Source organism: Bubalus kerabau, chromosome 13 (assembly GCF_029407905.1).
Source record: "Bubalus kerabau isolate K-KA32 ecotype Philippines breed swamp buffalo chromosome 13, PCC_UOA_SB_1v2, whole genome shotgun sequence".
NCBI lineage: Eukaryota > Metazoa > Chordata > Mammalia > Artiodactyla > Bovidae > Bubalus > Bubalus kerabau.
Genome location: NC_073636.1, coordinates 55,431,912 through 55,459,483, shown reverse-complemented (window position 1 = coordinate 55,459,483; position 27,572 = coordinate 55,431,912). Strand labels below are relative to the sequence as shown.

General features: G+C 57.5%; 1 protein-coding gene across 1 annotated transcript in view; it reads right to left on the bottom strand.

The window, feature by feature from the left end:
- The window catches only part of LAMA5 (laminin subunit alpha 5), a 52,223-nt gene extending 25,159 nt beyond the window's left edge, over positions 1–27,064 (bottom strand). The window contains exons 1-11 of the mRNA XM_055544514.1: positions 26,627–27,064; positions 21,772–21,924; positions 13,158–13,275; positions 12,250–12,368; positions 11,994–12,164; positions 11,683–11,780; positions 7,260–7,375; positions 6,798–6,916; positions 6,600–6,690; positions 6,248–6,382; positions 6,006–6,068 (exon numbers count right to left, since the gene is read on the bottom strand). Coding sequence (XP_055400489.1) covers positions 6,006–6,068; positions 6,248–6,382; positions 6,600–6,690; positions 6,798–6,916; positions 7,260–7,375; positions 11,683–11,780; positions 11,994–12,164; positions 12,250–12,368; positions 13,158–13,275; positions 21,772–21,924; positions 26,627–26,905 — 1,462 coding nt within the window. The 5' untranslated portion in view covers positions 26,906–27,064. The remainder of the gene's footprint in view (positions 1–6,005; positions 6,069–6,247; positions 6,383–6,599; positions 6,691–6,797; positions 6,917–7,259; positions 7,376–11,682; positions 11,781–11,993; positions 12,165–12,249; positions 12,369–13,157; positions 13,276–21,771; positions 21,925–26,626) is intronic.
- Positions 27,065–27,572: the final 508 nt, after the last annotated feature.

Below are 27,572 nucleotides of genomic sequence, written 5' to 3'. Positions count from 1 at the left end.
GAAAACAGTGGCATGCAATGAAATCAGGAGCATTTTACACACATAATTAATTGTTTATAATGTAGACACCAAGTCAACTGCAGGTGTTGACATAACCAGAGAAAATGCAAAAACAAAATCTTAAGAAGGCGGAAAGAAAATTCTACTCTTTATAAATAATTCTGGAAATTAGGAAGAAGGAAGAAAAAGTGTGCTAGATGTCTTAACTGATGCACAAAAAGGGACTAATACTATTTTTGTTACTGACATAAAATAAATAATGGTTCATTGTTCAGTTGCTAAGTTGTGTCCGACTCTTTGCAACCCCATGAACTGCAGCATGCCAGGTTTTCTTGCCCTTCACTGTCTCTTGGAGTTTGCCCAAACTCCTGTCCATTGAGTTGGTTATGCCATCCAACCATCTCATCCTCTGTTGCCCCATTCTCCTCTTGCCCTCAACCTTTCCCAGCACCAGGGTCTTTTCCAGTGAGTCAGCAATTTACATCAGATGGCCAAAGTACTGAAGCTTCAGCTTCAGCTTCAGTCCTTCCAATGAATATTTAGGGTTGATTTCCTTTAGGATTGACTATGTTGATCTCCTTGCTGACAAGGACTTCCAAGAGTCTTCTCCAGCACCACAATTCAAAAGTATCAATTCTTCACTGCTCAATCTTCTTTATGGTCCAATTCTCACACCCGTACATGACTACTGGAAAAACCAGAGCTTTGACTATATGGACTTTGGTCAGCAAACACTGTCTAGGGTTGTCATAGATTTTCTTCCAAGGAGCAACTGTCTTTTAATTCTGTGACTGCAGTACAAAATAATGGTTCATTATTTGTCAAAACATAAAGACAACCTTGGCCCAGACCAGAAGATAGAAACAGAACTTGCAAACCCTCAGAGAAGAAAACACAAACCAACCAAAACATGCTTTGCTGGTCAATCCGGCAAAAGTCAAGAAAGGAAAAATCTAAGCAGAATGAAAGAAATCATACAGTTGGGGCAGGGGCAAGCCCAAACTTAATAGCAGCCACAGTCCCTCTGCCAGACCACATCTCCTCTCACGAGACAAACCCAAAGGCATCGGTTTGACTCTTGAAGGAGAATCTGGTCACACCCTTTTGAAAGAATGCACCTTGAACCAAGGACTTGGACAAGAAATAAAGAGCTTCCAGAAGGGAGAGCGTGGAGTATGGTGAGCCCAGGCACGAGCATTAATGGAGACAGGAAGGATGTTGTGTGTGGAAGAAATGGACTTGCCCCCCAAGAGATGCTGAAAACCCAAAGCTCTAAGAGCAGGATAAACATGGTCCGAAGGTACTGAAAACTAAAACTATTGAAATTGGGAGAGAAATTTGGCCAAACCACCGTCAAAGAGAGAAAGACTGAATACACTGTTCCCAGAATGTGACAAAAACTAAGAACAGAGTGGGTTTAAACAGCATAATTAACATGTCCTTTAATAAACATATGTGTACAAATCTATTCCCACAGAGAACACAAGTTCCTGTCAAACATTCTTGGACAATCTAAAAAGGGTCACATTCCAGGTGAGAAAGAAACCCTCAAAATCCAAAGACAAAAAGTAGACATTTTCAGGCTACCAAATCCAACCACAGTGCAGTAAAACAGAACAGAACCATCAAAAGAAGGGACAGAATGGAAATCTAACCACCTGGAATGGCAAACACAGTTCTAAACAACTCGGGTGAAAAGGAAAATGAAAACTGAAATGATACACAATTTAAAAGGAACAGCAGGGAGAACATAGCATATCAACTCTGTGGGATACACCTAGTCCAAGCCACATTCTGAAGCAAATTCACAGCTTTACCCCTGGGTTTCTCAACCTTGGCACCAGTACCATTCTGCTTGGATGACTATTGTGGGGGAGGGTCTGTCCTGTGCTCTGCAGGAGATTTAGCATCATGTCTGGCCCCTACCCACTAGATGACCGTGGCATCTCCCAGTTAGAATAACCAAAGATGTCTCCAGATATTTTCCTGCAGAATAAAATCAGCCTTGGTTGAGAAAAAAAATACTTTAAATGTTTTGTGGATAATTAAGAGAAACTAAAACTAATAATAATTCAAAAAACTATGAAAATGACAATAAGTCAAAAGAAAACAGAAAAAGACAAATACTACATGATCTCACTTATATGTAGAATCTTAAAAAATACACACACACTGAGTCTTTAAAAATACCCTGAGCTTGTGGACATAAAAAACAAAAGACTGATAATTGCCAGAGGCGGGGATTGGGAGGTAGGCAAAATGGGTGAAGGGAGTCAAAAGATGCAAACTTCCAAATACAATGTAAATAAGTCATGGGACGTGACCCACAGCATGGCAACAATAGTTAATAATAACGTACTGCATAATTGAAAGTAGCTGAGAGAGTAGACATTAAAAGTTCTTGGCCAAATTAAAAAAAAAATTTCTTATCATGAGAAAAAAATTATAATTCTGTGTGGTGACAGGTGTTAACTAGACCTTCTGTGGTGATCATTTCACAATGTCTAGAAATACCAAACCTTTGTGTTACATACCTGAAATTAACATACTGATTTAGGATTATACCTCAACAGAAGACAGAAGAGAGAAAGGTAGATTTTAGCTCAAATTTTTCTATATTAGGAAGTTAAAATCTCTCTCCCAAACCAGAGAAAAACTCCAGCAGATCTTATGAATATAAACCTTAAGCTGCACTTCAAAAACACTAAAAAACTCAGCAAACTTCTGTTATATCTCTGAAGGCAGGAAAGAAAAGAAAAACAGACAAAAGGAATGGAAGGAAATTTGAAAATCACATACAGAATACTGTGCATAACTTTGTGCCAACACCTTTTAAAATCCAAATGATATAAACAAAATTTGCTAAGAAAACATAAGTAACCAAAACTGACTTAAGATGAGGTAGAAAATGAACATGCATAATAAAAGAAATTAAACCCATCACCTAAGATGTCCATGGTCTGATCAGATTCACATGAAGAAAATAACAACAAGGGCAAATCACCCACTGGGAGAAAAGCATGTGACTCGTGAGGCATAGATACCATAGTTCATGTGGAAAGAGCTTACAGCAGCAAACGAGTGAAAAGAAAACTGAGCCATGACCTCAGAAGGGAAATTCACACATGAAAACAACAGAAAGAGTCCAGAAACATGAGAGAAGATTCAAACTCAAGTGAGGCAAAGAAATACGGCTAAGACCAAGGAAACACCAAATGCCATCAGATCTAAGAACCAGTTACAGGACACAACACTATCTTGAGCTGCTGTGAAAGGAAAATGCTGGCCAATTAGACATTGATAAGCCACCAACCAAAAGGTGCATCCCAACTCCAGGAAAACTGAAGATTTCTGTAATAATGAACGCTGCCATGTAGAGACAGCAACATTCTGACATGAGTGACGCGAATGATGCCACTCCACCCAGGCAGACGATTTTGCCAGGAGAGCAGTTTGGCAACGTGCAGCCAAAAATGTTTCCAAACCTTCTTCTAGGAAACTGTCCTGCAGAAATAGTTAATAATTCATGGAAAGCTTTAGCTGCAAGGATGTTTACTATGGTGTTATTTTTAAAAACTCTGGAAAGAACCTAAATTACCAAGAATTGAGAGTTGGTCAAACAAGAACTACATCTGTGTACATAACGTAGAATGTGAAATGACGTGTTTACAGGATGGTGTGGGTGGAAAGCGCAATTACACAAAAGTGCACACAGGGCACGTGGATGTTTACAAACACAGCATACACGCAGAGGGAGGAGGGGCTGTTTGCAGGAGCTGCGATTCTGGATAACTCTCTTTAACTTTCTGCTTTCATATATTTTTTAAGGTTTTCTAGAATGAACATGCATTATTTGCACAAAATTAAAAGAATCAAAGAAAAAGTGAACAAAATGGAAATATCAGGTTGGTGAAAATGTACCTGCGGTTTGGGACCGTGGATTTTAAATCATTATAACCAGGCTCAAACACATCTTTATTAATGAAAATAGGAATCACTACAATCAATACAGATAAGTTTGCTTATTCCTGTAGCATAAAGATCTGTGCTCTGGGATGTGATGAACACTTGAAAAGCATTTTCTGCCTCCTGCTGGTTGTTGGAAGAGTTTTCCCTGCAAAAAGTTGTCAAGACGCTTGAAAAAGTGGTAGTTGGTTAGCAAGAAGTCAGGTGAATATGGCAGACGAGACAAAACTTCTTAGCCCAATTTGTTCAATTTCTGAAGTGCTGGCTGTGCGACGTGTGGTCGAGCGTTGTTGTGGAGAAGATCTGGGCCCTCTCTGTTGACCAATGCCGGCTGCAGGCATTGCAGTTTTCGGTGCATCTCATCAATTTGTTGAGCAAACTTCTCAGATGTGATGGTTCTGCAGGATTCAAAGAAAACTATAGTGGATCAGATTGGCAGTAGACCACCAGACAGTGACCATGACCTTCTCTGGTGCAAGTTTGGCTTTGGAGCTTCTTCTGGGTCCAACCACTGAACTAGCTGTCACTGGCTGTCGTATACAATCCACATCTGGTCATACATCACATTCCGATGAAGAAATGGTTCGCTGTTGTTGCACAGACCAAGAGAAGACGACACTTAAAGATTTTTTTATTTGCGGTCAGCTCATTAGGCACTGTCTTACTGAGCTTTTTCACATTTCCAATTTGCTTCAAATGCTGGACAATTGTAGAATGGTCAGCACTGGGTTAGCTGGCAACTTCTCATGTAGTGTAGGAGAAGGCAATGGCACCCAACTCCAGTACTCTTGCCTGGAAAATCCCATGGACGGAGGAGCCTGGTGGGCTGCAGTCCATGGGGTCGCTAAGACTCAGATGTGACTGAGTGACTTCACTTTCACTTTTCACTTCCATGCATTGGAGAAGGAAATGCCAACCCACTCCAGTGTTCTTGCCTGGAGAATCCCAGGGACAGAGGAGCCTGATGGGCTGCCGTCTATGGGGTCGCACAGAGTCGGACACGACTGAAGCAACTTAGCAGCAGCAGCAGCATGTCGTTGTAAGAGGATCAGCTTTGGTGATTCTCTTGGTTGTTGTCAACTTCCGATGGCTGGTCACTGTGCTCATCGTCAAGGCCCTCGTCTCCTCTGGTCACTGTCCTCATCGTCAAGGCCCTCGTCTCCTCTGGTCACTGTCCTCATCGTCAAGGCCCTCGTCTCCTCTGCAAAACTTCTTGAACCACCACTGCACTGTATGTTCATCAGCAGTTCCTGGGCCAAACGTGTTGTTGATGTTGCAAGTTGTCTCCGCTGCTTTACAACCCATTTTGAACTCGAATAAGAAAATCGCTGAAATTTGATTTTTGCCTAATGTCATTTCCCTAATCTAAAATAAATATAAAATAAACTGGGGTTGCAAAGAGTCGGACGTGACTGAGCAACGTTCACTTTCACAAACAGCAAGTAATAACTCATTAGGGCTTCCCTGGGGGACAGTAAAGAAACTGCCTGCAATGCAGGAGACCCAAATTCAATCCCTGGGTCAAGAAGATTCCCTGGAGAAGGAAATGGCAGCCCATTCCAGTATTCTTGCCTGGAAAAATCCCATGGACAGAGAAGCATGGTGGGCTATAGTCCATGGGGTCACAAAGAGTCGGATGTGACTGAGCAACTAACACTTTCAATAAGTCATTAGCAAAAAGAACATAAAGTAAGAAATGTGCATTAAAATGATGCATCACATAATCACATTTAAAAATGTATTAGTTTTGGCAAAACTAATACAATTATGTAAAGTTTAAAAATAAAATAAAATTTAAAAAAAATTAAAAAATAAAAAGGTCAGTTATTAACCAAAAGACCATCAAAAGGAAATAAATCAACAAACTGAAATCTTTTAAAAGAAAAAAAAAATGTATTCCAATATCAAACAGCAAAGGTCAACAATGCAAAACCACAATTACTTTTGCACCGCCAACTCTGTGGGCCTGGGTTTGGCCCACTCTGCCCCACTGCTCCAGTGGGGCCTAAGGCAGGATGGGGATCTTGAGGGACACTTACTCACGATATGTCCGGCAGGCAACACCTGCTCCCCAGTGTCATTGTGGGAGGAGGAAGGCACCGCTGAAAGAGGAGACAGCACATGTCAGCAAGGTGTGGTAAGCACCCGGCTGCCAGGGTCTCCCCACATCCAGTGGTACAAGCAGGATGAAAGGGTTCCCACCCCTCCCCGCTGGCTCCAGCCCAGTATCGGGGGATATTCAGGTGCCTGCCCATCCCCCCATCCCCAGCTACGCCCTCACGGTAGCAGTGTGGGAAGTGAGTGAAGCCTTCAGCACACGCGTCGCATCGCGCCCCTGTGAAGTTTGGCCGGCAGTAGCAGCGGCCAGTCAGGTCCTCACACGTCCCATCTGTGAAGTCCGACTCACAGTTGCAGCCTAAATGGGCGTGGGAAGACAGGGGACCCCAAGCCCACAGCTCTCAGGCCTCCAAGGAGGGTCAGCATCTGCCTTCCCCCTGACCTGGGATGTGGGATGAGAGCCACGGCCTCCCAGATAGCTGCAAAGGCCCCAGGACCCCCCATCTGGGCACACCCTGCTCCTGGATACCCTTGGGACACCCCCGCCCCGACCACACCTGATCACCCCCACTTACGGCGGCAGGCGTGGGGTGAGTCGAGTGGGTGGTCTGGGGAGCGGTAGAAGCCAGGCAGACACTGCTCACAGTTGATGCCCGTGGTGTGATGCTGCGACAGGACAGGGCCGCTGAGTCCAGGAACCCCCTGCCCCCAGCCTTGTGCAGACCCTGCCCACCCGAGACCCGCACCACAGACCTGGCAACAGCCTCACCCACCTGGCAGTCAATGCACACGCCCCCGCCCTGGTAGACCTGGTCCTGATTCTGGCTGGCGTTGCGCCGATCCACCTCCGGGTCGTAGTAGCATTCGTGGGCGTGGCCATAGCAGTTGCAGGCTGGAGAGCAAGGGGCTCAGCTGTGGGCAGGCCTCCGTGACCCCCCCCACCGGCTGGGACCCCCGGGCACATCCCATAAACCGCAGGTGACCCCAGACTCAGGTGATGGAGTGTGCCATGTTGCCTGAGTGTGCCAACAGCACTCTTCTGAGCATGTATAAGCATGTGTGAACATGTATGAATGCTGTGTATACTGTGTGAGCACGTGTGCACATGCACATGTGTGCAAACATGTGTGTACATGAGTAATAAGAATGTGACGTGAGTACAAGAGTACACTGTGTGGGTATGAGTACATTTGAGCATGTGTGAGCACCGTGCGGGTGTGTGGAGGGGCACTCACACTGGCATTCGTTGGCACTGTCTGTGGTGGCTGGCCTCCATGGCTGCTGGTTGAAGCCGGGGCAGCAGCGGTCACAGGAGCCCCCGCATGTGTTGTGTTGGCAGGCGCACTGAAGCCTGTAGGGGACCCATGGGCACAGGAAGGGCTCAGACCCACCGGGGACCCAGAGGGACCAGAGAAGGGCAGTGGCTGTGTAGGGACTTCATGGAGGATGGGAGCTGGGACAGAGCATGGCATGGTCAGTGCATGTGGCCCCTGACCACAGGTGAGCCTGAGCCCTGGGCCCCTCAGGTTCCAGCTACACCCACCCCATCACGGCCAGGACCCAGGCCAAGTCTGCAGCTTTCCTGGGCCAACTCTGAGGTCTGGGTCTTGCTCAGCAGGCAGCCCTGGGCTCAGCCAGATGCCCCTATTACCCAGGGCTTCTCCCCAGGGGCAAGTGGCCAAGAACTGCTTCCTCTTCCAGCTGGGGGTGGACTCCAGTCAGAGGGTTGGAATCCAGCCTACTGCCCTGGAGAGCAGCTCCTGCTGGCTCAGTGGGCAGGGGGACAGCTGGCTGCAGCTGAGGACTGAGCACAGAACCACCCTTCCCCTCAGCACACACCTCCACAACTCAGTCAAAGGGGGAGCAGGAAGCACAGCCCCACCCCAGGGCCATGTGCTCCTCAGTCCTAGACCAGTACCACAGTGCTTAGAAGTCCTGAGCCGCCCCCAGGAGCCAGTCCAAGAAGAAGAGACTGAGAGCTCCAAATCCACTTGAGCCCCTCCCTTCCTGCACAAGGGGCTGCATACAGAGCCTGGAGAGGCAGCACTGAGGATCCTCAACCAAGGCCCTGGGGCTGGTGTTTGACTTTTCAAGAATCTACACTTGAGAAACCTGCATGCAGGTCAGGAAGCAACAGTTAGAACTGGACATGGAACAACAGACTGGTTCCAAATAGGGAAAGGAGTACGTCAAGGCTGTATATTGTCCCCCTGCTTATTTAACTTCTATGCAGAGTACATCATGAGAAATGCTGGACTGGATGAAGCACAAGCTGGAATCAAGATTGCCGGGAGAAATATCAATAACCTCAGATATGCAGATGACACCATCCTTATGGCAGAAAGTGAAGAGGAACTTAAAAGCCTCTTGATGAAAGTGAAAGAGGAAAGTGAAAAAGTTGGCTTAAAGCTCAACATTCAGAAAACGAAGATCATGGCATCTGGTCCCATCACTTCATGGCAAATAGGTGGAGAAACAGTGGAAACAGTAGCTGACATTATTTTTCTGGGCTCCAAAATCACTGCAGATGGTGACTGCAGCCATGAAATTAAAAGACGCTTACTCCTTGGAAGCAAAGTTATGACCAACCTAGAAAGCATATTAAAAAGCAGAAACATTACTTTGTCAACAAAGGTCCGTCTGGTCAAAGCTATGGTTTTTCCAGTAGTCATGTATGGATGTGAGAATTGGACAATAAAGAAAGCTGAGTGCCGCAAGAATTGATGCGTTTGAACTGTGACGTTGGAGAAGACTCTTTAGAGTCCCTTGGACTGCAAGGAGATCCAACCAGTCCATCCTACAGGAGATCAGTCCTGGGTGTTCATTGGAAGGACTGATGCTAAAGTTGAAACTCTTTGGCCACCTCATGCAAAGAGCTGACTCACTGGAAAAGACCCTGATGCTGGGAAAGATTGAGGGCAGGAGAAGGGGATGACAGAGGATGAGATGGTTGGATGGCATCACCAACACAATGGACATGGGTTTGGGTGGACTCCAGGAGTTTTGTGATGGACAGGGAGGCCTGGCGTGCTATGGTTCATGGGGTTGCAAAGAGCTGGACACGACTGAGTGACTGAACTGAACACTGTCAGTGTACCCCTTAACCAGGAAATTAACACAAAGATTAGGGCATCTGTCAAAAGTCCTTGGAAAACCACGCTGGAGGGATTCTTCCCAATCTAGGGCACATGGTCACCACACAGGTGAAGCCCTATTGAAAACCTGCACTGAAACAACCCAATGGGGTCAGTCGATGCAACCAACAGGAGGGCTGCACCCCAGGAACTTCACTTCATGGAGCAATCAGGTTGAAACCATAAAAAGAGAGTGTTTAAAGATTATAGCCCAGAAGACAGTGAAATGACATTTAAGTGTTGAAAGAGATAGCCATTAACCAGGAATTCTACAACCAGCTAAACCATCACCAAAGTAGACTTCCCTGGTGATCCAACGGTTGGCAGTCCACCTGCCAAAGCAGGGGACACAGGTTCAATCCCTGTTCCGGAAGGACACATGCTGTGGGGCAACTCAGCCAGCACAGCAGCTGCTGCGTCCATGTGCCGTAGAGCCTGTGCTCTGGAACAATGAGAAGCCCAAGTAGCACAATTAAGAATAGACCCCACTTTCTGCAACTAGAGAGAGCTCCCAAGAAGCTACAAAGATCCAGCACAGGCAAAAATAAAATGCTTTAAAACAAAAAAGAATCTTAATAAAAATAAAAAGACCCCAGAGAGCTCCCTCGCCCCTCCCATACTACAAGGACTCAGCTGGAAGACAGTCCCCTATGAACTAGGAAGGGGGCCTTAGCTGCCTCCGTAACTGTAAGGAATAAGTCTCCATGGTTTATAAGCCGCCCAGCCTCTGGCATTCTGTCAGCCTGAATAGACTAAGACACAACAGAAACAAAACACGTGTCTTCCAAACCGAGGGGTGGAGAAGAGTGACTTGGGGCTGGGCACATTGGGTAGGTAGTCGGCACGCAGAATGATGGTGGTAGAGAGGGCAGAGAGGATGCAGGTGGGGGTGGAGGTGATGGTGGTAGAGGCTGAGGGGCAGAGAAGAGCAGCTGGTAGGGCAGAGCCCTCGTGGAAGAGGCAGAAGAGGCGGCAGACACAACGCAGGGAGGACACAACAGGCTGACGCTGAGGGGCATGGGTGAGCAAGGGGTGTCAGCACTTGCGGTTCTGGGAGAGACACCCCACACGTCCTGCAGGGTGAGCAGAGCTCTGTTTATGCCCAGGTGCAGGTGAGTCAGGGCGGATGCCGACGCCCTCCCGACAGGCACGGGCAGGCCTGCCTCTCCTCTGGAGCTGATCTGGCGGCCCAGCTGGCGCCCTAAACAACCATCACGAGTCCCACTTGGCACTTAATTTCCCAAAGCAACCAACTGCATCTGGGTTCAGCACCTGAAGCTGTGGGCAGGAATCCTCACCCAGGGCCACACTGAGGCTGCATGGACCACACAGGTCCTGGGGGCCTGCACCAGTGTGATCATACCCCTCCCGCTGCAGACCCATCAGCCACGCCTGAGGAGGTCTAGGGTTCACCTCTTGGTGTTTTTTGACTATGAGAACAGGGGTGAGCTTCTGCACTGTCTGGGCTTCATCTACCTCCCTATCAACTAGGATGTGGACACAGCGATAAACCCCAGAATTGAGGGGGCTGCATGATTTCAAGGCGAGGGAAGCAGCAGGAGGAGGTGGCCGGCAGGGGCTGGGGGCTGCAGGAGCCTGGCCTCAGGCTCCCTTGGCAGGCTCTGCTGCCTCTTCCAGCACCGCCTGTCCAGCCCTGGACCTGCTTTACGCCCCAGAGCCCTCAGCCTTGCCAGGACCCCTGCGCTGGGCACAGGTCTCCCATTTCCTGCCTGTCCAGAACAGGGGCTGCTAGGGTGGGGCGGGAAGCCCACCTGTGCCTCTGGAGCAGGAACACAGCCCAGCATGTGTTAACTCCACACACAGCTGCTGATGGACGGGAGGGAGGGAGGGAGGTAAGAGGGAAGGGAAAATGAGGGAGGGAGGCGTGAACACACAGACGAATCCACTGCCAAGCCCGGAGGAGAGCTGGCCTAGTGCCAGGCTCCAGCTGATAATTTAGCTGAGTGCTCACTGCTGAATTCATGGCGCTGGAGCCACTTAGGCACATAGTACCAGTGGCAGCTTGTTAAAGACGCAGGTTCCTGAGCCCCGCCTTACTGGCTGAGCTCAGAGTCCCCGCTGAGCGTGTCACAGGGGGGTCTCTGGGCTGCTCCCTGTCCTGAGCCTCGGCCCCTGCCTGTGTCGAGGATGGGGGTCAGGGTGGGGCAGCAGGGAGTGTATAATCTGTGTCCTCAAGGAAGGTGGGAGAGCTCCCCCCACCCCAGAGGGCAGGAACATGCAGCCTCAGGCAATTACCTCCCTCAGACTCCCCTGCACCTCCGGGGTTTCCGCTAGAGGAGCAGCTGGGTCACAGGTCCAGGTAAGGCTCCACCTCTATGGGCAGCAGGGCAGAGGCCCAAGCCAGACACTAGGCCCTGCCCTTCCACCTCACTGTGCACACGGGGAAACTGAGGCCACAGGGAAACGAGGGGCGAGGGGCCAGTGTAGGGGCGATGAAACCAGGCCTCCTCTCCCTCAGGTTCAGCACGAGATGGGGGGATGACCAGGGAGCTGCAGGTCTCACCTGAATGGGTCTGTGGGGTCTTTGGCATCACAGACATCCGCATGCCCGTGGCAGACACAGCGGCCGCCGATGCTGATGTCCTTGATACTGTAATAGTACTGTGCAGGGCCCGCAACGTGAGCGCGGGGCCTCCCACTCCTGCCCTGAGCCCAGGTGGCCCCGCCCATAGCAGCCCCAGCCCCTGTGGCCCCGCCCACAGCGGCCCCGCCCCGTGGCCCCGCCTATAGCAGGACCAGCTCCACGGGGCCCCGCCCACACTGCCCCGTAGCCCGACCTGCCCCGCAGCCCTGCCCGCCCGCCCGCTCGCTCACCCGGCGGGTGACCGTGGGGTCCCGCAGCGCCTTGCCCATGAGGTGGCCCAGCAGCGTGTTGGTGCGCAGGAAGCGCAGGCGGATGTTGGTGGCTTTGGTGAAGTCACGCAGCAGCGGCGAGTAGGAGAAGTTCATAGCACCTGGGCGGCCGTTCACCAGGGACACCACGATCTGAGGATGGACGCAGATCAGGCGGGGGCATGGTGCCGGCACTGACCGCCAGACCGCATGCCCCACGCCGTCCCGCCCGGCCCACCTCGCCGTTCTCCAGAGGCACAATCCGGGAGTACTCGGTGCTGCAAATGACGTCGTCGTCCTGCGTGATGCGCTCCAGCGTCCGCGGCCCGAACCGTTCCAGGCAGTCCCTCTTGGAGGCTGCGGAAATGCCGAGGGTGAGCGCTCGGCGCTCTGGGGAAGCCCTCGGAGGAGGCAGTGCCCTGCTGCCCTGAGCGCCCTGTCTTCACGGAGCCCCATGGCCTCAGCCAGGAGGAAGCATCAACCAGAATGCAGGATCGCAGCCCACCCTCAGGGTTTTGTTGAACAGAGCGTGGAGCACATCGCAGCTTCCTCCAGAGGGCGCCTCAGGACCCAGGGTGCCCCAGCCCGGAGGCTCTGAACTTGCCCACCCTTGGTGAGCGGACCGTCCAGGCCTTTGCCATTCTCTCTGCAGAGTGTCCCCTTGTGTGTCCCTCCCCAACCCCAGCCTTGGGGCACCCATCCTGACTGTCCTTCACAGGGTTGCCCTGCACTCATTCTTGGGCTTTGGAGCTTGAGGGGGACACAAATTCCAGGACCACCCAATCGGAGCCATGTGGACATGATTGGTCAGGGTGGCACGTGGCAGGGCCAACCAGTGAGCAGGGGCGCAGGGCTCCCGTGCTCTCCTGATGGGGCAGCTAAGTTGGTGGCCTCTGCCACCTCGGGAGTTGCTGGAGCATAAGGCCAGTCCACAGTGAGCTAGGAGATGGACCCAGCAGTCCCATGTCAGGGACGCAAGGCCCTGAACCCCCACCTGCCTTCAGGAATATGCACCCCACAGCCCGGCCCACCTAGAAGCCAGGCGTGAGGGCAGGCCTGGTATCCAGAGGCCTTGAGAGCACAGCACTGGCAGCCCACTCACCCAGGGTATCCCCCCTTGCCAGCCCCTCATTCTGGGAGACTCACATGCAAAGTACTGCCAGGGCTGGTAGGTGTGGCCAAAGTCTGTGGACCGCTCCAGCACCCAGAGGTCTGGCCGAGGGGAATTGGCAAACTTGATGAGCACGTAGGCCACATGGAAAACCTGCCGGATGGTGGGTGAACACCCCTGAGATCCCTTCCATGCCATGTGGGGCCCCCAAACACCTGGAGGGCTGCCCCCACCCTGTGAGGTGAGGTTCCAGGGGATATCTGTGGGCTTGCCCTCAGGGGCCAGACACACCCAGGTAAGAGGGCCAGCTAGCTCAGGGAGCAGCCCCTTGGCTTGCGGGCCAGCCCGGAGCCACTGAGACCTGCACCGGGGACATAGAGATGACCAGCAGAACCCAGCATTTCTGGAGGGCTCCCCTCTTGAGCCTGGGGTGACTTAGGGCTCAGACGCACCCCCTCCCCAGCCCCACCCCAGCTGAGGCTGCACACAAGCCTGATGGGAGCTGAAGTCAGACAGGGCCCACACACAGGCAGCCTGTCTACAGGGCCCAGGCAGTGGGGCTGGGCAAAGTGATGGCAGAAGCTCATCCCACTGTCCCCAGAGCTCTGGTGGCTGGCCTGGGAAGGTGGCCAGGTGATGTCCCAAGCTCCCAGGAGCCTGGCCTCCTTGCACAGCAGGCCGATGAACCCCTGCCCGGGATGGGGGCCCCTGTCACAGTCATCCTGGTGACCCCATCATCTTCAGAGCCAACTCAGGACCTGCCCATTTCACTCACTGACCAGCCACAGGGGCAGGCAGCGAGGATCCATCAGGGCCCAGCCTCTGCCTGCCACTGGCACAAGGCCCCAAGAGGGGAGACACACAAACACAGGACCTCCCAAAGCTGGGCCAGGGAGACCCTGCCAACCCAGGAGTCAGAAGTTGGAGCTCTGCTGGGCCAAGCCATTGGGGCAGCACATGGCCAGGGGGACCGGGGAGGCTGTTCATCCAGAGGCCTGGGTCTCGATCTGACCTCACTCCTTTGTCTCTCTCCTCTGGGCCAGAGGTCGGCATCCCTGGATGTCCCCCTGTCTCGTGCCCCAGACCTCAGCTTAGAGGGCCAATGACCCCTTCTCCTCCCCCACCTCTGCCCCAAAGCCAAAGATGAGGCGCCATTTTCTGAACGCTCTCTATGTGCAAAGTCTGGGCTCCAAGGAGACCTGGGCAGGGCCAGTGGAGAACCCGGTGCCCAGTCTGTACACGGGGAGAGCTGAGGCCCTAGACGAAGGGCAGAGACACAGCTAGTGAGCACCCCACCCATGGACGACGCCCGCCCCACCCCTCGGGGCCCTCAGTCACACCCCCATGCCAGACCTGCTCACAAGTGTGCTCTGAACTGCTCACCAGCCTCAAGGGCAACGTCGCACCTCAGGCCACTCACTGTCCCCTCAGTGAGGCCCTGCCCAGCCCAGGGGAACAGGCCCCTTCCAGCGTCCACTGCTCTGGAACCAGCTTGTCTGTCAGTTAGCCAGGCCCCAAGCCTAGGGACAGAGCAGGGGTCCCCACCAGGGCTGCCCAATGCCCACAGTCACCCCCTCCCCTGGTCAGCCTGAAGCTGCTGTGGTAACCCCTCGGACAGTGAGGGGACCACGGACCCCTCAGGGCCCAGCCCTCAGGAGACCAGGCGCCTAGAATCCAGGCGTGGGGGGTGGGGCAGGGGGCGGGGGTTGTGAGATCCCAGGACCCTGAGACACGCCCATTCCTAACCCTGCCCTTCTGGGAAGGCCTGGCTTTTACAGGGAGAGGCCTTTCCCGGGGCGTGTGTAGGGGGACTATTCACCCATTGCCAGGCCTTGAGGTCATCTTCCACTTGGCCCTGCCCAGTCAGGGGAAGGGCTCAAGCCTCTGGGGGTACAGACCCTACACTTGGCAGGCACCTTGGCCAACCCCTCAGGCATTCCAGGAAGCCCTGGGGACCGCAAACAGCCCCTGTGCCAGGAGGGGTCTTCATGAGGAAGGGGGACACGGCAGAGTGGGGGCCTCAGTGTGCACTGGACTTGGACATAGGCTGTTTTGGGGGCGGCAGCATGGCTGCCACAGAAAGCCCCCAGAGAGATTAAAGCCTTGCTCCGAGCCCCGTGGGGCCCACCCCCGCCTTTCCCTGAGCGAGGCCACCGGGCTGCACCCTCCATGGCCAGCTTGGTCCCTCCCCCAGGTCGGCGGGCTGCACACATTTTTCCCAGCTGAGAGCACTTGCACAAATATTGACTTGAAGATGCTAATCAGGCAGGACAGGGGCAGAATGAAAACTAACCCCCCCAACCCTGTGCAAGGCCCAGCCCTCTGGGTGTGCTCCAAGGAAGACCCCTGCCTTCTGTCCATCTGTCCACCTGGTTGTCTCACTGTCACAGCAAGCTGGAGGGACGGGACGGCATATGTTCAGCTCTCCCATCTGTCCCCATTCTGGTTCGGGGAGCCGCACAGCCGCCCCGGGCACGACCCGGAGCGAGTGCAGACCCCTGGCCTCCCTGAACACAGTCCTCCCCACGCCGTCCCTGCCCGCTCCACTCCGCTCAGCTGCCAGCTCCCCTGACCTTTCCCGCTGCTACAGAGCTCTGCGCAAAAGGAAAAAAGTCTTTTAAAGCAAAAGCCAAACAAAAGCCTCCTGAGTTATTTTTAAAAATCTGGCTATTCTGGGGCAGGCACGTCTCCAGGACAGCAGCCGGACCCGCCTCTCAGCCACAGCACCCCCACCCAGCCTGACCTCGGAGGGCCAGGCTCGCCAGGAGGGGGTCTGCCCTGTGATCGCTGCCTGGAGCGGGTGGCGGAGCCTGGAGAGCCTGGATGCATCCCAGGCCTCAGTGGCTAGATGGTCCAGGGTGGGCAGGGAGTAGTGGGACAAACACAGCAGAGGTCAGAGGCCGGGGGTCAGGGTGCAAGACCTGAAGAAAGGGTGTGAAGACTCAGAGAGTCTCCAAAGAGAAGAGGCCACCTGTTCCTGCAGGCGAGCAGAGGTCACCCAGAGCCACACCAGAGGCAGAGATTGGGGGGTGGGGAGGGCAAACAAGGGATGGGCTGGAGTCAGAAGACACAGGGAGGGCTAGAGAGGAAGCCGCTGCTGCAGACCCCCAGGGGGTCTCCATAGCCCCAGGGACAGGGGTGCAGGAGGGGACAGCAGGCAGGAAGACTCCTGGGCTCAGGCACCCATGTACCAAGGACATGGCTGATGCTGGAGCCTCTGGAAGCACAAGGTCATCAGGGCCAGCACACTCCACCTTTGCCCCAAGCTAGGCCCTGTGCCCCTGTCCTGGGGAGGGAGCACTCTGCCCCCACCCGCTGGGCCGCCAGCATGAATCACCAGGCAGCCTGTGACTCAGCCTGACCCCACAGGAAGCAGGGCCCCATGCTGATTCCCAGGGATGGGCCAGGGTCCCAACCGGGCCGGGTGGGGCAGGAAGCCCCTCCTAGACCAGGCATCCGGACCAGCTCCCCCTTTGTTCCCAGGGGCACCCAGACCTCCTGGACCACCACCCCAGACTGTTGGACTGGCCTCAGGGCACTGTGTGCTGAATCTAGTTGAGCCAGCACCCTGGGTTTGCCCTCTCCCTGGTGACCCTATTTAGAAACCTTGATAAACATAAACGCCACAGCGGAAGGTGGGGAGTGGGGGTGGCCTAGTGGGCACATCAACTCAGGCCCCCAGCTGAGTAAATAAGAATGGCCATCCACATAACACACAACGGGGAGCTGAAAACAGGCCACATGTGGCTGCCACTGCAGGAGTGGAAAAGCCACTGCTAGAAAGAAAAATAAAACCTGGAAACATAGAGTGGGCACGCAGAGGCCCCAGGAGCCCTGACTATGTGGGGCCAGGTGCCCAACATACCAGTGTGTAGAGTGGAGCAAGTAGGGGGATTTTCAGCAATTGGGCAATCTGACAGCTCTATAGGAGCTCACCAGCTAGAGTGAAGGGCAAACACCTGTGTGGCCCAGCACCTCAATGGAGCTGGGCTTGGGAGGGAGTTCAGACACCCCACCACCACCCATATGCTGTCTTGGGGCCCCTGCCTTGAAGGGAGGGGTTTCAGGCCCACCCCACCCCCACCAGAGCTCCTGTCTCTGCCCCACATTCCCTGCAGCCTGGCCCAGGTCAGGCCAGATGGCCAGCCTCAGGCCATAGGAAGTGGAGTTTATCCCAAGAGGACCCCGACACCCAAACAGTTTATAGACTTCAGTGTGAGCTGTGTTGCTGGAAGCCAATGCCACAGCGTTTGTTTAAAAACAGACAGAAGAAAGGAGCCTGGGGGGCTCAGTATGAGGAGGCCGGAGTGTTGCTGTGTGCCATGATGGCTGGGGAGGGTGGCAGCAGGGGCGGAGGACAAATGGCCCCCAGTCCCAGCCCCTGGCGGCCCCTCTGACCCTGTGTCTTTCAAGCCAAGGGATGAGCTGAGGCAGGGTCTCCCAGCTCCTACAAGGAGAGAAGGGACAGGCGGGCCCTGCTGGCCTGAAGACTCACCCTGGGGAGGCTGTCCCAGACCCCCACGCTCTCAACCCGCCCCACCAGGGAGCCCATCCCAAGGGGCTGTGTCTGGTCCAGACCCCCACACCTGTAACCAGAGCCTGGCCGGTCTCAGCCATACTTCCGGCCACTTCCCTTGAGCAACCCCGCTGACCCTCCTGGGGTGCTGCCCACATGGCTGAGAGCCCAGCTAGGCCTGGCCAGCCAGGCCAGTGACCGTGACCTCATAACCCAGCAGGCCAGGCTGCCTGCCTAGGGAGCTCCAGACTGACCAGCTCAGAGGGGATACAGCCGGGGACCAGGGTGGGCAGGGTAGAGCTGCATAGGGAGTCCTGACCACAAAGCAGCCAGCACGTCTGGGGCCCTCGTGAGCAGCAAGGCCCAGGCACGTGCTCACAGCCCACGTCCAGAGGAGGGCCCTAGGCACAGTCGGCCCGGCCTCTCCTCCCCACTGTGGTGGGGGTGGGGAGGCAGCTGGTGCCCTCCCTGCCTCCCCACTGTTCCTCAGGGAGGGCAGACCCCTCACCCTGGCATTTGCAGTCTCCCAACCAACACTTTTGGCCTCTCACCCAACCCCCCAGCCTACACCCCACTGCCAGCCCAAACGCCCTCCACTGTACCCCTCACCTGGTCTCCAGTCTCCTCCCCTCCAGGTCTGGCCTTTCAGGGCTGGGACAAAGGGCTGTTCCGCCCAGGTCACAAGCAGAGAACACAGCCCACAGCTGGGAGGGGACCTCTATTCCTCACCTGCCTCTGCATCTGAGGAGTGAGAGCTGAGCCCACAGGTAGGGGTTGCTGGGGAGAGGCCCTCCCCCACGACTGGGCTACCAGGGGGCATCTGGAGAGGGAGGGGACTCTCCCCAAGAACCAGCCCTTACTCACCCTGCCCAGCTCCCTAAGGCCCCCTGGGAACACAGAAGTTGAGGCTTAGAACAGGGAGTCTGAGGCAGGCAAGAGCGGGAGACAGGAGGTAGCAAGAACCCGCTGGCTGGCCCCTGGAGGACCCCCAGGCAGGCCACTGCTGGGACTCGGGACAGTGCCCACTCGGTCTCCAGCCACAGAGACCCTCTCTGAGGCTTGCATCCCACAGGCTAAGCCCCAGACTGTCCTCTCAGGTCTGGGGTCCTGGCCAAGGTCAGCAGGGCAGGAGTGGAGGCCTGGACCTCTCCACGCCCTTCTTGGCCAGGCCCTCACTCCTGGGGCCTTGGTTTCTCCATCTGCAAAATGGGGGGAATAGAGTGCAGTAACCCCTGCCCCATCCTGGGGAAGGTCAGAGGCAATGAAGAGAGACAGGGAGAAGACTCCTCGAGGCCCCAGGACAGATGGACGCTACAGGGACCAGGCCGCACCAGCCGCAGCCCCACCCCCAGGGCGAGGAGGGAGAGGAGCTGCCAGCAGTCCTCCCTGGCCTCTCGGGGCAGGAAGTCCTCCTGATGCCCAGGGCCAACTGCCCCTCCCCCACCTGCTTCCCTGGGGCATCCGCTTCACATCCCAGAACAAAGGCCCCTGGCAGCCGCCGCAGGGGGAGGGCCCAACCTCACTGCCCACTCACTGCCTCCCCACAGAAGACCCAGCCCCACCCCAGGGGGACCTGTGCCCCAAAGGAAGGCCCAGCCCCCAAGCCAGGGAACCCCCAGGCCCCTCCCACTGGCCTCTCTCCCCCTGCACAGCCAGTGTGCTTGGAGGGTCCTGCCCGGGACACCCTCAGTCTGGCTGCAGGCCAGCTGCTCCCGTGACCAGATTGGGGGCACTTGAGGAGGTAGATCCCAGGGTCGCTGTGAGGGCGCCTCCAAAACGCCTTCCCCCAGCACTCCAGCCTGTGCCCCCTCCATCCTCCAGAGCCCCCATATCCTACCCCCATGGGCACCTCTGCCCACGAGGAGCCTGGTCTCTGTCCCCAACCCCCACGAGCAGGGTACGCCAAAGGGGCCCAGTCGTCACGCAGTGACTCAGGGAGGAAGGGGCAATGAGCTCCTTTTCCTAAAGAGAAGGTGGTGAACGCGGGAGTCATCTCTGGAATTCCACCGTGGCTCAGAAACATGCCCAGGAAAGGGTTTTCTCTCGTCACGGAGCTGGACACTGGGTGCTTCCACTCCACCCAACTCCAAAGCACGCAACTGGGCACATCCTAGGCTCCCCTGCCCCAGCCCCAACCAAGGCTGGCATCCCCTTAACCAAGACGGGGGCTTCCATAAGTCATAAAGAGGAGAAGGAAGAAGGGAGGGGTGGGGACATGAGAAGAGCAAAGGGTTGGCGGGTAGACGGATGTTAGGTGGATGGGCTGGTGGGTGGGTAGGTAGATGGATGAGTGGGAGGGTGGGTGGGTAGATGGATGGGTGGGAGGGTGACAAAAAGAGAGGACGGGGAGAGAGAGGAAGAGCAGTGGGCGGGTGGGAGAGTCGATCTCCCACAAGCAGGGCTGGAAACGGTCACTTTCCCATTTGTGTCATTTTACATTTGGGGAAACTGAGTCTTGGTGGGCAAGACGCACACAGAATGAAACCGTGGTCCCAGCGCAGGCCCAGTCTGCAGGGCAAATGTCCCGCCTGCCTCCGCATCTCTGTCTTACACAGATAGACACCGAGGCTCAGGGGGCCACAAAGACGGGGCGGCGGTGGGGTGGTGTTAGCACTGTCCGAGCTCCCCCTTGGCCCCACCCACTGCACCTCGGGAGGGCACTGTGCCCACCTGCTTCGGGAGGCCAGACCACTGTGTGCCCAGAGAGCACCCCTGCCCTGCCCCAGTCTGGCCAGGCTTGTCCACAGAGGAGGAGGGGCGAGAAGGACCCAGCGGCTTGGCACAAGCTCCCCTGCTGACCCCAGGGCAGGGGCAGAGTCCATGTCCCCCTCTCCCTCCCTGGCGCCCCCTCTAGGGCAGTGCCAGAGACAGGGGCACCCTGGGGCACACAGGGTCGCTGAGGTCCCTCTCATGCTCCCAGCGGAAGGGAAGAGAGCACAGGTGTGGTGAAGGCCCAGTGAGCTGAAGGGCAGTGGGCCTGGCGCCCCCCAGACCTGGGCTAGGCAGCACTGGCAGCCCAGGGGCCTCCTGCAGGGCCTGGGAAGGGAGCCCCTCCCATGGCCTAAGAGCTAACCCCACCCCTCCATTCCCCTGGAACTCCCAGGCCACTTACTGGGACTCAAACCCATCCCCCTCACTAAGCCCTGCCCACCAGGCCTCCAGGTGGGGGCAGGGGGCAACCAACACTGCCCACTAAACCCGCCTGCAGGGCCCGCTCCCACCCAGCCAGGCTTCCAGGAGATGTGTCCCCACCTCTCCTGGGATGCCCTCAAGGTGAGAGCAGGATGGAGGCCCAGTGGAGGAGCAGAGACCCACCAGGTCACACACCAGGATGTGGCTAAGCTGGCCTGGACTCAGGCCCCTGGGCTCATGTGACCAGGGAAGGGGTGAGCATGGGGTCGAGCAGGATCAACCCTGAGCCCGATGCCCAGGCAGGCCCAGAGCTGGCTGCTTCTGGGCTCGGCCTTGTCGACCTGCCACCCCCACCCCGCTCCACCCAAGGAGGCGATGGGACTGCTGGCCCATTTCACAGGCCAGGATTCCAAGGCCAGATACCTTGTGGGGAGTGGGAGTGTGAGCCTGAACCAGCCCAGATCCACCAAAGGGGGAAATGCCTGACACCCTCCTGCCAGCCTGACTGGGAGTAGGGGGGGCACACCTAACCCTTGGGTGGCCCCGCAGCACAGGTATCCTAGGAATGTCCACTTCCGCTGGCCTGTGCATTCCTGCAGCCCCTCCCACTCCCCAGCGGGCCTGGCTCCCTGTGGAGGAATTCCTCTGAGTAAACACCAGGGCGCCTGGCCAGGGGCACAGGGCCCACAGCCTTCAGCCCCACCTCCATGTCAGTCCCCCAGTACCCCTCACCCTAATTCTCCATGTGACCTCTGGAAAGCCCCCCATCTGGCCTCCCGCCTTGCTGTGAACCATGAGGATGCTGAGAAAACAATGGAAGGTGCCCACTGCCACGCCTGTGTCCGTGCTGAGCTTGCCACAAGCAGTCCGTCCGTGCCCAATCCAGCCCGGCCTCCCAGCCCACTCTAGGTGGAGACCCGGCCTTCCAGTCCATGCCCCAAGGGGAGCCCTTCGGCCAGAGACACAGGGTGGGGCTGCGGCAGACGGAACAGGGACTGTACCTGGCCCAGGTCCAGGGTGACGTTGACCTCGTTGTACTCCAGGCCCCGGGACAATGGTGGGCTCTGCCACCAGCGCTCCGTGCCGTCAATGGCATTGCTCACGGGGTGAGCCCTGTTGCTGCTGGCAGCCGTGCAGATGTCGCAGTACTGGCCCTGTCGGGGAGAGGTGGTCAGATGGCCAAGGCGTGCTGTGACCTTTTGCCTCTCTGGTCACTCCCACCCCTGCCCAGGGGGCCCACCCCTAGCCTGCGGAGCCTTGTCTGCCGTTCACTCTTTCACTTGGCAAACACACACTGGGTGCCAACACGGCTCATGTGAGAGACGATCACACCTGCCATAGAGGAAACAGGAGAGTGGGCGGGGGAGGGGCACCCAGTGCAGGTGGGGAAATCACGGCAGGCCTCCCTGAGGAGGCGGCATCTGAGTCCTACACCATAAAAGAGGGTATGCTCCAGGAATAAGGGCTGGCTGTGCAAAGGCCCTGGGGCAGGAAGAGCAAACTAGAAGTAAACAGCAAGAAGGCCAGTGTAACTGGAGCTGAAGGGCAAAGGGCTGGCTAAGGGGCAAGTCACAGGTCATTCCCCCCCACAAAACTGGCCACTGCAGGAGGCTTTAGAAGGGCTGGCACAGGATGGGGCCCAGTGGGAACCTAAAGAGGGACGAAGGTGGGGCTTCAGTCAGAAGGCCCAGGCCCAGTGTGTGCACCTCTACCAGCCCATCCCTCAAACCTCCCTGCCACTCTCTGGGTGAGAACCCAGAGCCATGGAGCAGGGTCTCCAGGGAGGCAGCCTGTGGGGAGGCCCCAGAGGGCAGGCACGTGGGCAGCCGGCAGACGAGGCCGGGACCTGCTGGCTCTGCCATTTCCGAGCTCTGGGACCCGGCCAGATCCCAGCAGCGGCTGAGTCTCACTGCCCTGTCTGAAGAGTGGGCGTAATGCTGGCACCTGCTGCAGCCACTGCAGGATTAATGGATCCCACGCGGGGCCTGGCAGCTGCTTCTGTCACAGTCCAGCCACCTGCCGGGGCCCTGTCCTCGGGCGGGGGACACAGGGGCTCCCAGCGCCATCCCGGCCTGCTGTCCCCATGGGGTAGGAGCAGGTGCTGGAAGCCCAGGCTGGGGTAGGGGGCAGCGCTGGGCCCTGGCTGCTGGCCCAGTGGAGGCCCAACCCCCCAGCCCAGAGGAAACCAGACCTGCTGTCCCTTCGCACACAAAGGCGGCCCTCGGAGACTTGGCACTGATTGAGGCCCAGAGAGGCCGCGTCTGGGAAATGTGGCCGCTCCACCCCTCCCAGCCTCCCAGGGGGCCAGACCTCCTCCTAGGAGTTGGGAGCGTGGGAGATGCCCTGTCCCCCCTCCCAGGCCTGGCAGCCTAAGAGCTCCCAGCCTCCACCCAGGCAAGGTGCGCCCCTGCCTCCCCTGGACACACCTGCTCACGGCTTCCACCCTGTGGCCAGGACAGCAAGACCAAGAGGCCACAGCCTGGGTGCCAAGCAGCAGGACCCTCTATGTTGGGTGCTTGGGGAGACCCCCCTCTACCCTCTCCCTACGGCCCTGGAACCCGGATCTCCAGATCAGCTGTCACTCCTTAGCAGGGCCCCATTGCATAGGACCACCCAAGAAGCTGACCTGACACCCCCCACCCCTCACCACTCTGCTTTATTTATTCTGTCACATGAGGCTGTTGGCGATTCTTCATTTACTGCCTCCCTGGGCAGAGGGGACGAGGGGGCGGGGTGCACCTGCCTTGTTTTTATATTTATTTTATTTATTTATCTGGCTGCACCAGGTCTTACTTGTGGCACACTGGATCTTTTTGTTGCAGCATGTGGGATCCAGTTCCCTGACCAGGGATCGAACACAAGCTCCCTACATTGGGAGCACAAAGTTTTAGCCACTGGACCATGAGGGAAGTCCCTCTGCCTTGCTCTTAACTGCATCCCTGAGGTCATGACCCAGAGCTGCCACACAGAGGAGCAGGAGCAATGGGCAGGACACCCAAAAGAGGGCACCATCTGTACAAGCCATACCACCAGCTCACATGGAGGAACCCAGGCTCCGGGTCCCAGACTGTGAGAGCTCCCAGAGGGTGGGCTCAGAGACGATCATGGGAAACACTGAGCACATGTGTGCAAGCTGTCTGGGGCCTGGTGGGGCTCTCAGAGGAGGTGGGTAGGGCCGTCTGGCTGGGGTGGTGGGCCTTCCAAAGAAGACTGCCTTGGTCAAGGGAGACAACGGAAATGTCTGCTCAGGTCCACCCAGAGAGTTGGGGCCACAGCAGGGCCGCCTGGTGGGCACACAGTGGATGGAGCCGGGGGTGGAGGGGTGGGGAAACGAGGTTCCCTCCGCCCCTCCGCTGCAGAGGGTCCTGCTGGGAACAGAAAAAGGAAGCAAGGAGCCGTGATAAGGACTTCCCCTCCCAGTGAGTCACCGTGCTGGCAGCTGAGCCCCCGACTTCCCCTGCAGTGCTGGGGCCAGCCCAGAATTTCTCACATGCCCACCTGAAGTCACAGGGCCAGATCCCCAAGTTACCCTCTGCCTGCCCCAGCTGCCCACAGGACTGCCTCGCCCCGATGTACAGCAGGGCTCATCCTGTGCCCTGGGTGGCATGCCCCCAGCCAGCTTCTGCCCCATTTCCCCCAGGGGACCCCAGGAACTGCTGGCTTGCAGCTGTGGACCACGTGACACTCCTGACCTACCCACAAAATTGGGCTCTTGGGATGGAGAGGTGGTCCTGGTCACTCAGCTCCAGAAGGTGCTTGCAGACAAGGCCCTTTACCAACCCAAGAGGCCAGGGTGGTGAGGAGACCTCATCCCCTAAGAGGACGGGGAAGCAGGTCCAGTGACTCGACCACAGCTGGCCATCAGTGTTTCTGGCCATGCTGGCAGCCTCCAAACAGGGGTCCCATAGCTGAGCGCTACAGACTTTTAAAGTGAGGCTCCAGTCCTAACCTGCTAGACTGGGAGTGCAGGACTCAAGTTTTGCTCAGGGCCCTTGCCTGCAACGCCACGGCCACAGCCACTTGCCAAGCGGTCACTGTGTGACAGACGGCCTCCCAGGCCCCTTAGGCAGGCCAAGCTCACAGCTTCAGGTGAGGCGGCCCTCGTGATGTACCCATTTTATAGATGAGGAGCCTGAGACTGGGATAGGGGGAAGCCACACAGCTAAGGAGAGGGCCTTGGGCCACAGGCCACCACCAGCTCCTGGGCTGCTCCTTTACACACTGTGCTGCTGCTGCTGCTGCTGCTGCTAAGTCGCTTCAGTCGTGTCCAACTCTGTGCGATCCCATAGATGGCAGCCCACCAGGCTCCCCCGTCCCTGGGATTCTCCAGGCAAGAACACTGGAGTGGGTTGCCATTTCCTTCTCCAATGCATGAAAGTGAAAAGTGAAAGTGAAGTCGCTTAGTCGTGTCCAACTCTTAGCGACCCCATGGACTGCAGCCTACCAGGCTCCTCCATCCATGGGATTTCCCAGGCAAGAGTACTGGAGTGGGGTGCCATTGCCTTCTCCGTAAACACTGTGAGGAGGTAATAAGCAGCCCTTCCTCAACGGCCTGGGCAGGCAGCACAGGTGGGCAGGGGAAGGTGGCCTGGAGCCTGAGCTGATTAGCTGTGAAATCCCGGGGGAGCATCTGGGGGCAGGCACTTAGCCAGGCCCTCTGGGCAGCTTTGGAGCCCCCCACAAGCTCCTCCTCTTGACCTGGCCCCTCTGATGTCACCCAGAGACACTAAGGGCCCAGGGTAGGGGTCCAGGTGGCCCCGCTCACCCTAGCCAGATCCTGGTCTGCTTTGGGGCTTTACAGGCCTCAGTTTCCCCACCTGAAACATGGGCTTAAGACCTCCCCCTCAGCTGGGCAGGGCTTGCTGGAGAGCATGAGTCCAGAAAGGTGTGTTCAGGAGCCCAAGGGAAGTGACACTCTGTCCCAGACAACACTGCCGCACCAGGGCCCCCTCTCACTTCTATCCACCCCCATGGGGTTGGGGGGGGGGGCAAGGGGAGTGGGCAGGCAGGCCCTGTAAAGGGGCCCCAGCAGTACCTCCCTCATTCATCACCCCATCACGGCTCCTCCCCTCCCCCAGTCTCTCCTACCAGGAAGGTGGCAGCAAGTCCCTGGAGGCTGAGGCTCAGGTTACAACAGCCTTGGGGCCCCCAGACTCTCCCTAAGGTAGGACAGGGATGGGAGGATGGGCCCAGCATGGAGTGTCACGGAACCTCCAGAGCAGGCCCTACTCCGCCCCCAGGCAGAGAGATGCCCCTGATTACACCTCCGAGCTCTCATCCCCAGTTATAAACCCCTCCGTCTGTCCCCCTCCAACCTCGAGGGTCCTACCGACTCCCTAGAAACCCCGGCGGGGACAGCTTCAACCCTCCAGCCGGAGTTAGCACTCCCTGCGTCTGGCCCTTCCGCCCCCATCCCTGGCCCATCCCGTCGCCAGCAGGTTCCAGCCTGTCCCGGAGGAAGGCGGAGCGGTCGGCCCCCTCCCCACAGGCAGCCGGCCACGGAAGCCAAGTCCCGCCCTCGCCGGGATCCCGGGACTCGGGGCCGCCAGGGACCAGGCACCAGCCCCTCCCGTCCAGCTCGTCACCGCTGCTGAACTCGACCGGTGCCGGCCGCGCCCGGGTCGGTTGCGTGCCGCCTTCCCGGCGGGAAGCGCACTTCTCTGGCTGAACCCGAAGGGCCGAGCTGGGGTCCCTTCCGTCCCCCGAAATGCAGAACTGGGGCGTTGGGACGGGCGGCGGCCGCGGTCCGTACCTGGGCTCTTCGCCTAGTAGGGCTGGAATTCCGGAGTCTGAGCCCGGTGCTCGCCCCGCGCCGGCGTGCCCACCACCCCCGCCCGGCCTCCCGCCCTCGCTCACCTGGATGGTCTGGTTGGGGTCCCCGCCGGCCACGGGGCCCCCCACCAACTTGCAGTAGAGGTCCTCGGTGGGGCGCGGGGCGCCGCGCGCAGGGGCCTCCTCGCCGCAGGTGGCCGAGGCGGCGATGCGGGCGCCCTCAGCCAGGTTGAAGTAGGGCGGGTGCAGGCTGAAGCCACCGCCCGCCGCCCGCGCCCGCGCCGCGCCTAGCAACGCCAGTCCGGCCAGCAGCAGCGGCGCGGGGCCCCGGGAATCGCGGGGCCGCGCGCCCGGTTTCGCCATCTTCCAGCTCGGGGACTGCGGGCGAGGCGGGAGCCCGGCGGGTCTGCGGCGCCCGGCCGGGCTCGGCTCGCTCCGCCCGCGGACGTCAGGCCCCGCCCCGGCCCGCCCGGGAGCTTCGGCCCCGCGCCCCGGGGAGGGGGCGGGGGAGGCCGGGGGGAGGGGCGGCCGGCCGCCTTAACCCTTGGGACCCCGGCCCGGCCGGCCTCCTGGAAGGGGGACACCTGCTGATCTCGGGCCGGGCCGTGGGAATGCTACGCCCAGGCGGCCCCGGGGCGTGGCTCCCGGTTCCTGGCGGCCCCAAGCGCCCTCCAGCACCGCGGCCCCGGACGCGCCGGCCCGCTCCTCTCGGTCCAGCGGATCCGCTCTTTGTTTCCCTAACTTCGGGCACCTCTAGGCGGCCGAGGGTCCCCGGCGGTCCCGGGTTCGACGCCGCTCGCCTCGGGTCCAGTCCGGGCCCAGCCCGTCCCCACCCGCGACCCCAGAACCGGCAGAGCGACCCGAGTGACCGCAGCCAGGGAGCCCAAACGCGGACTCCCTGGGATTGAGATGTGAACCCCGGAGCGCAGCGCATCCTGGCCGCCTCTCGCCGGCGGGTTTTCGGTGTTTTGCGCATGGTACTGGCCCTCATTCTGCCTCATCCAGCAGGTGTGCGGGAAGGTGCACTCTG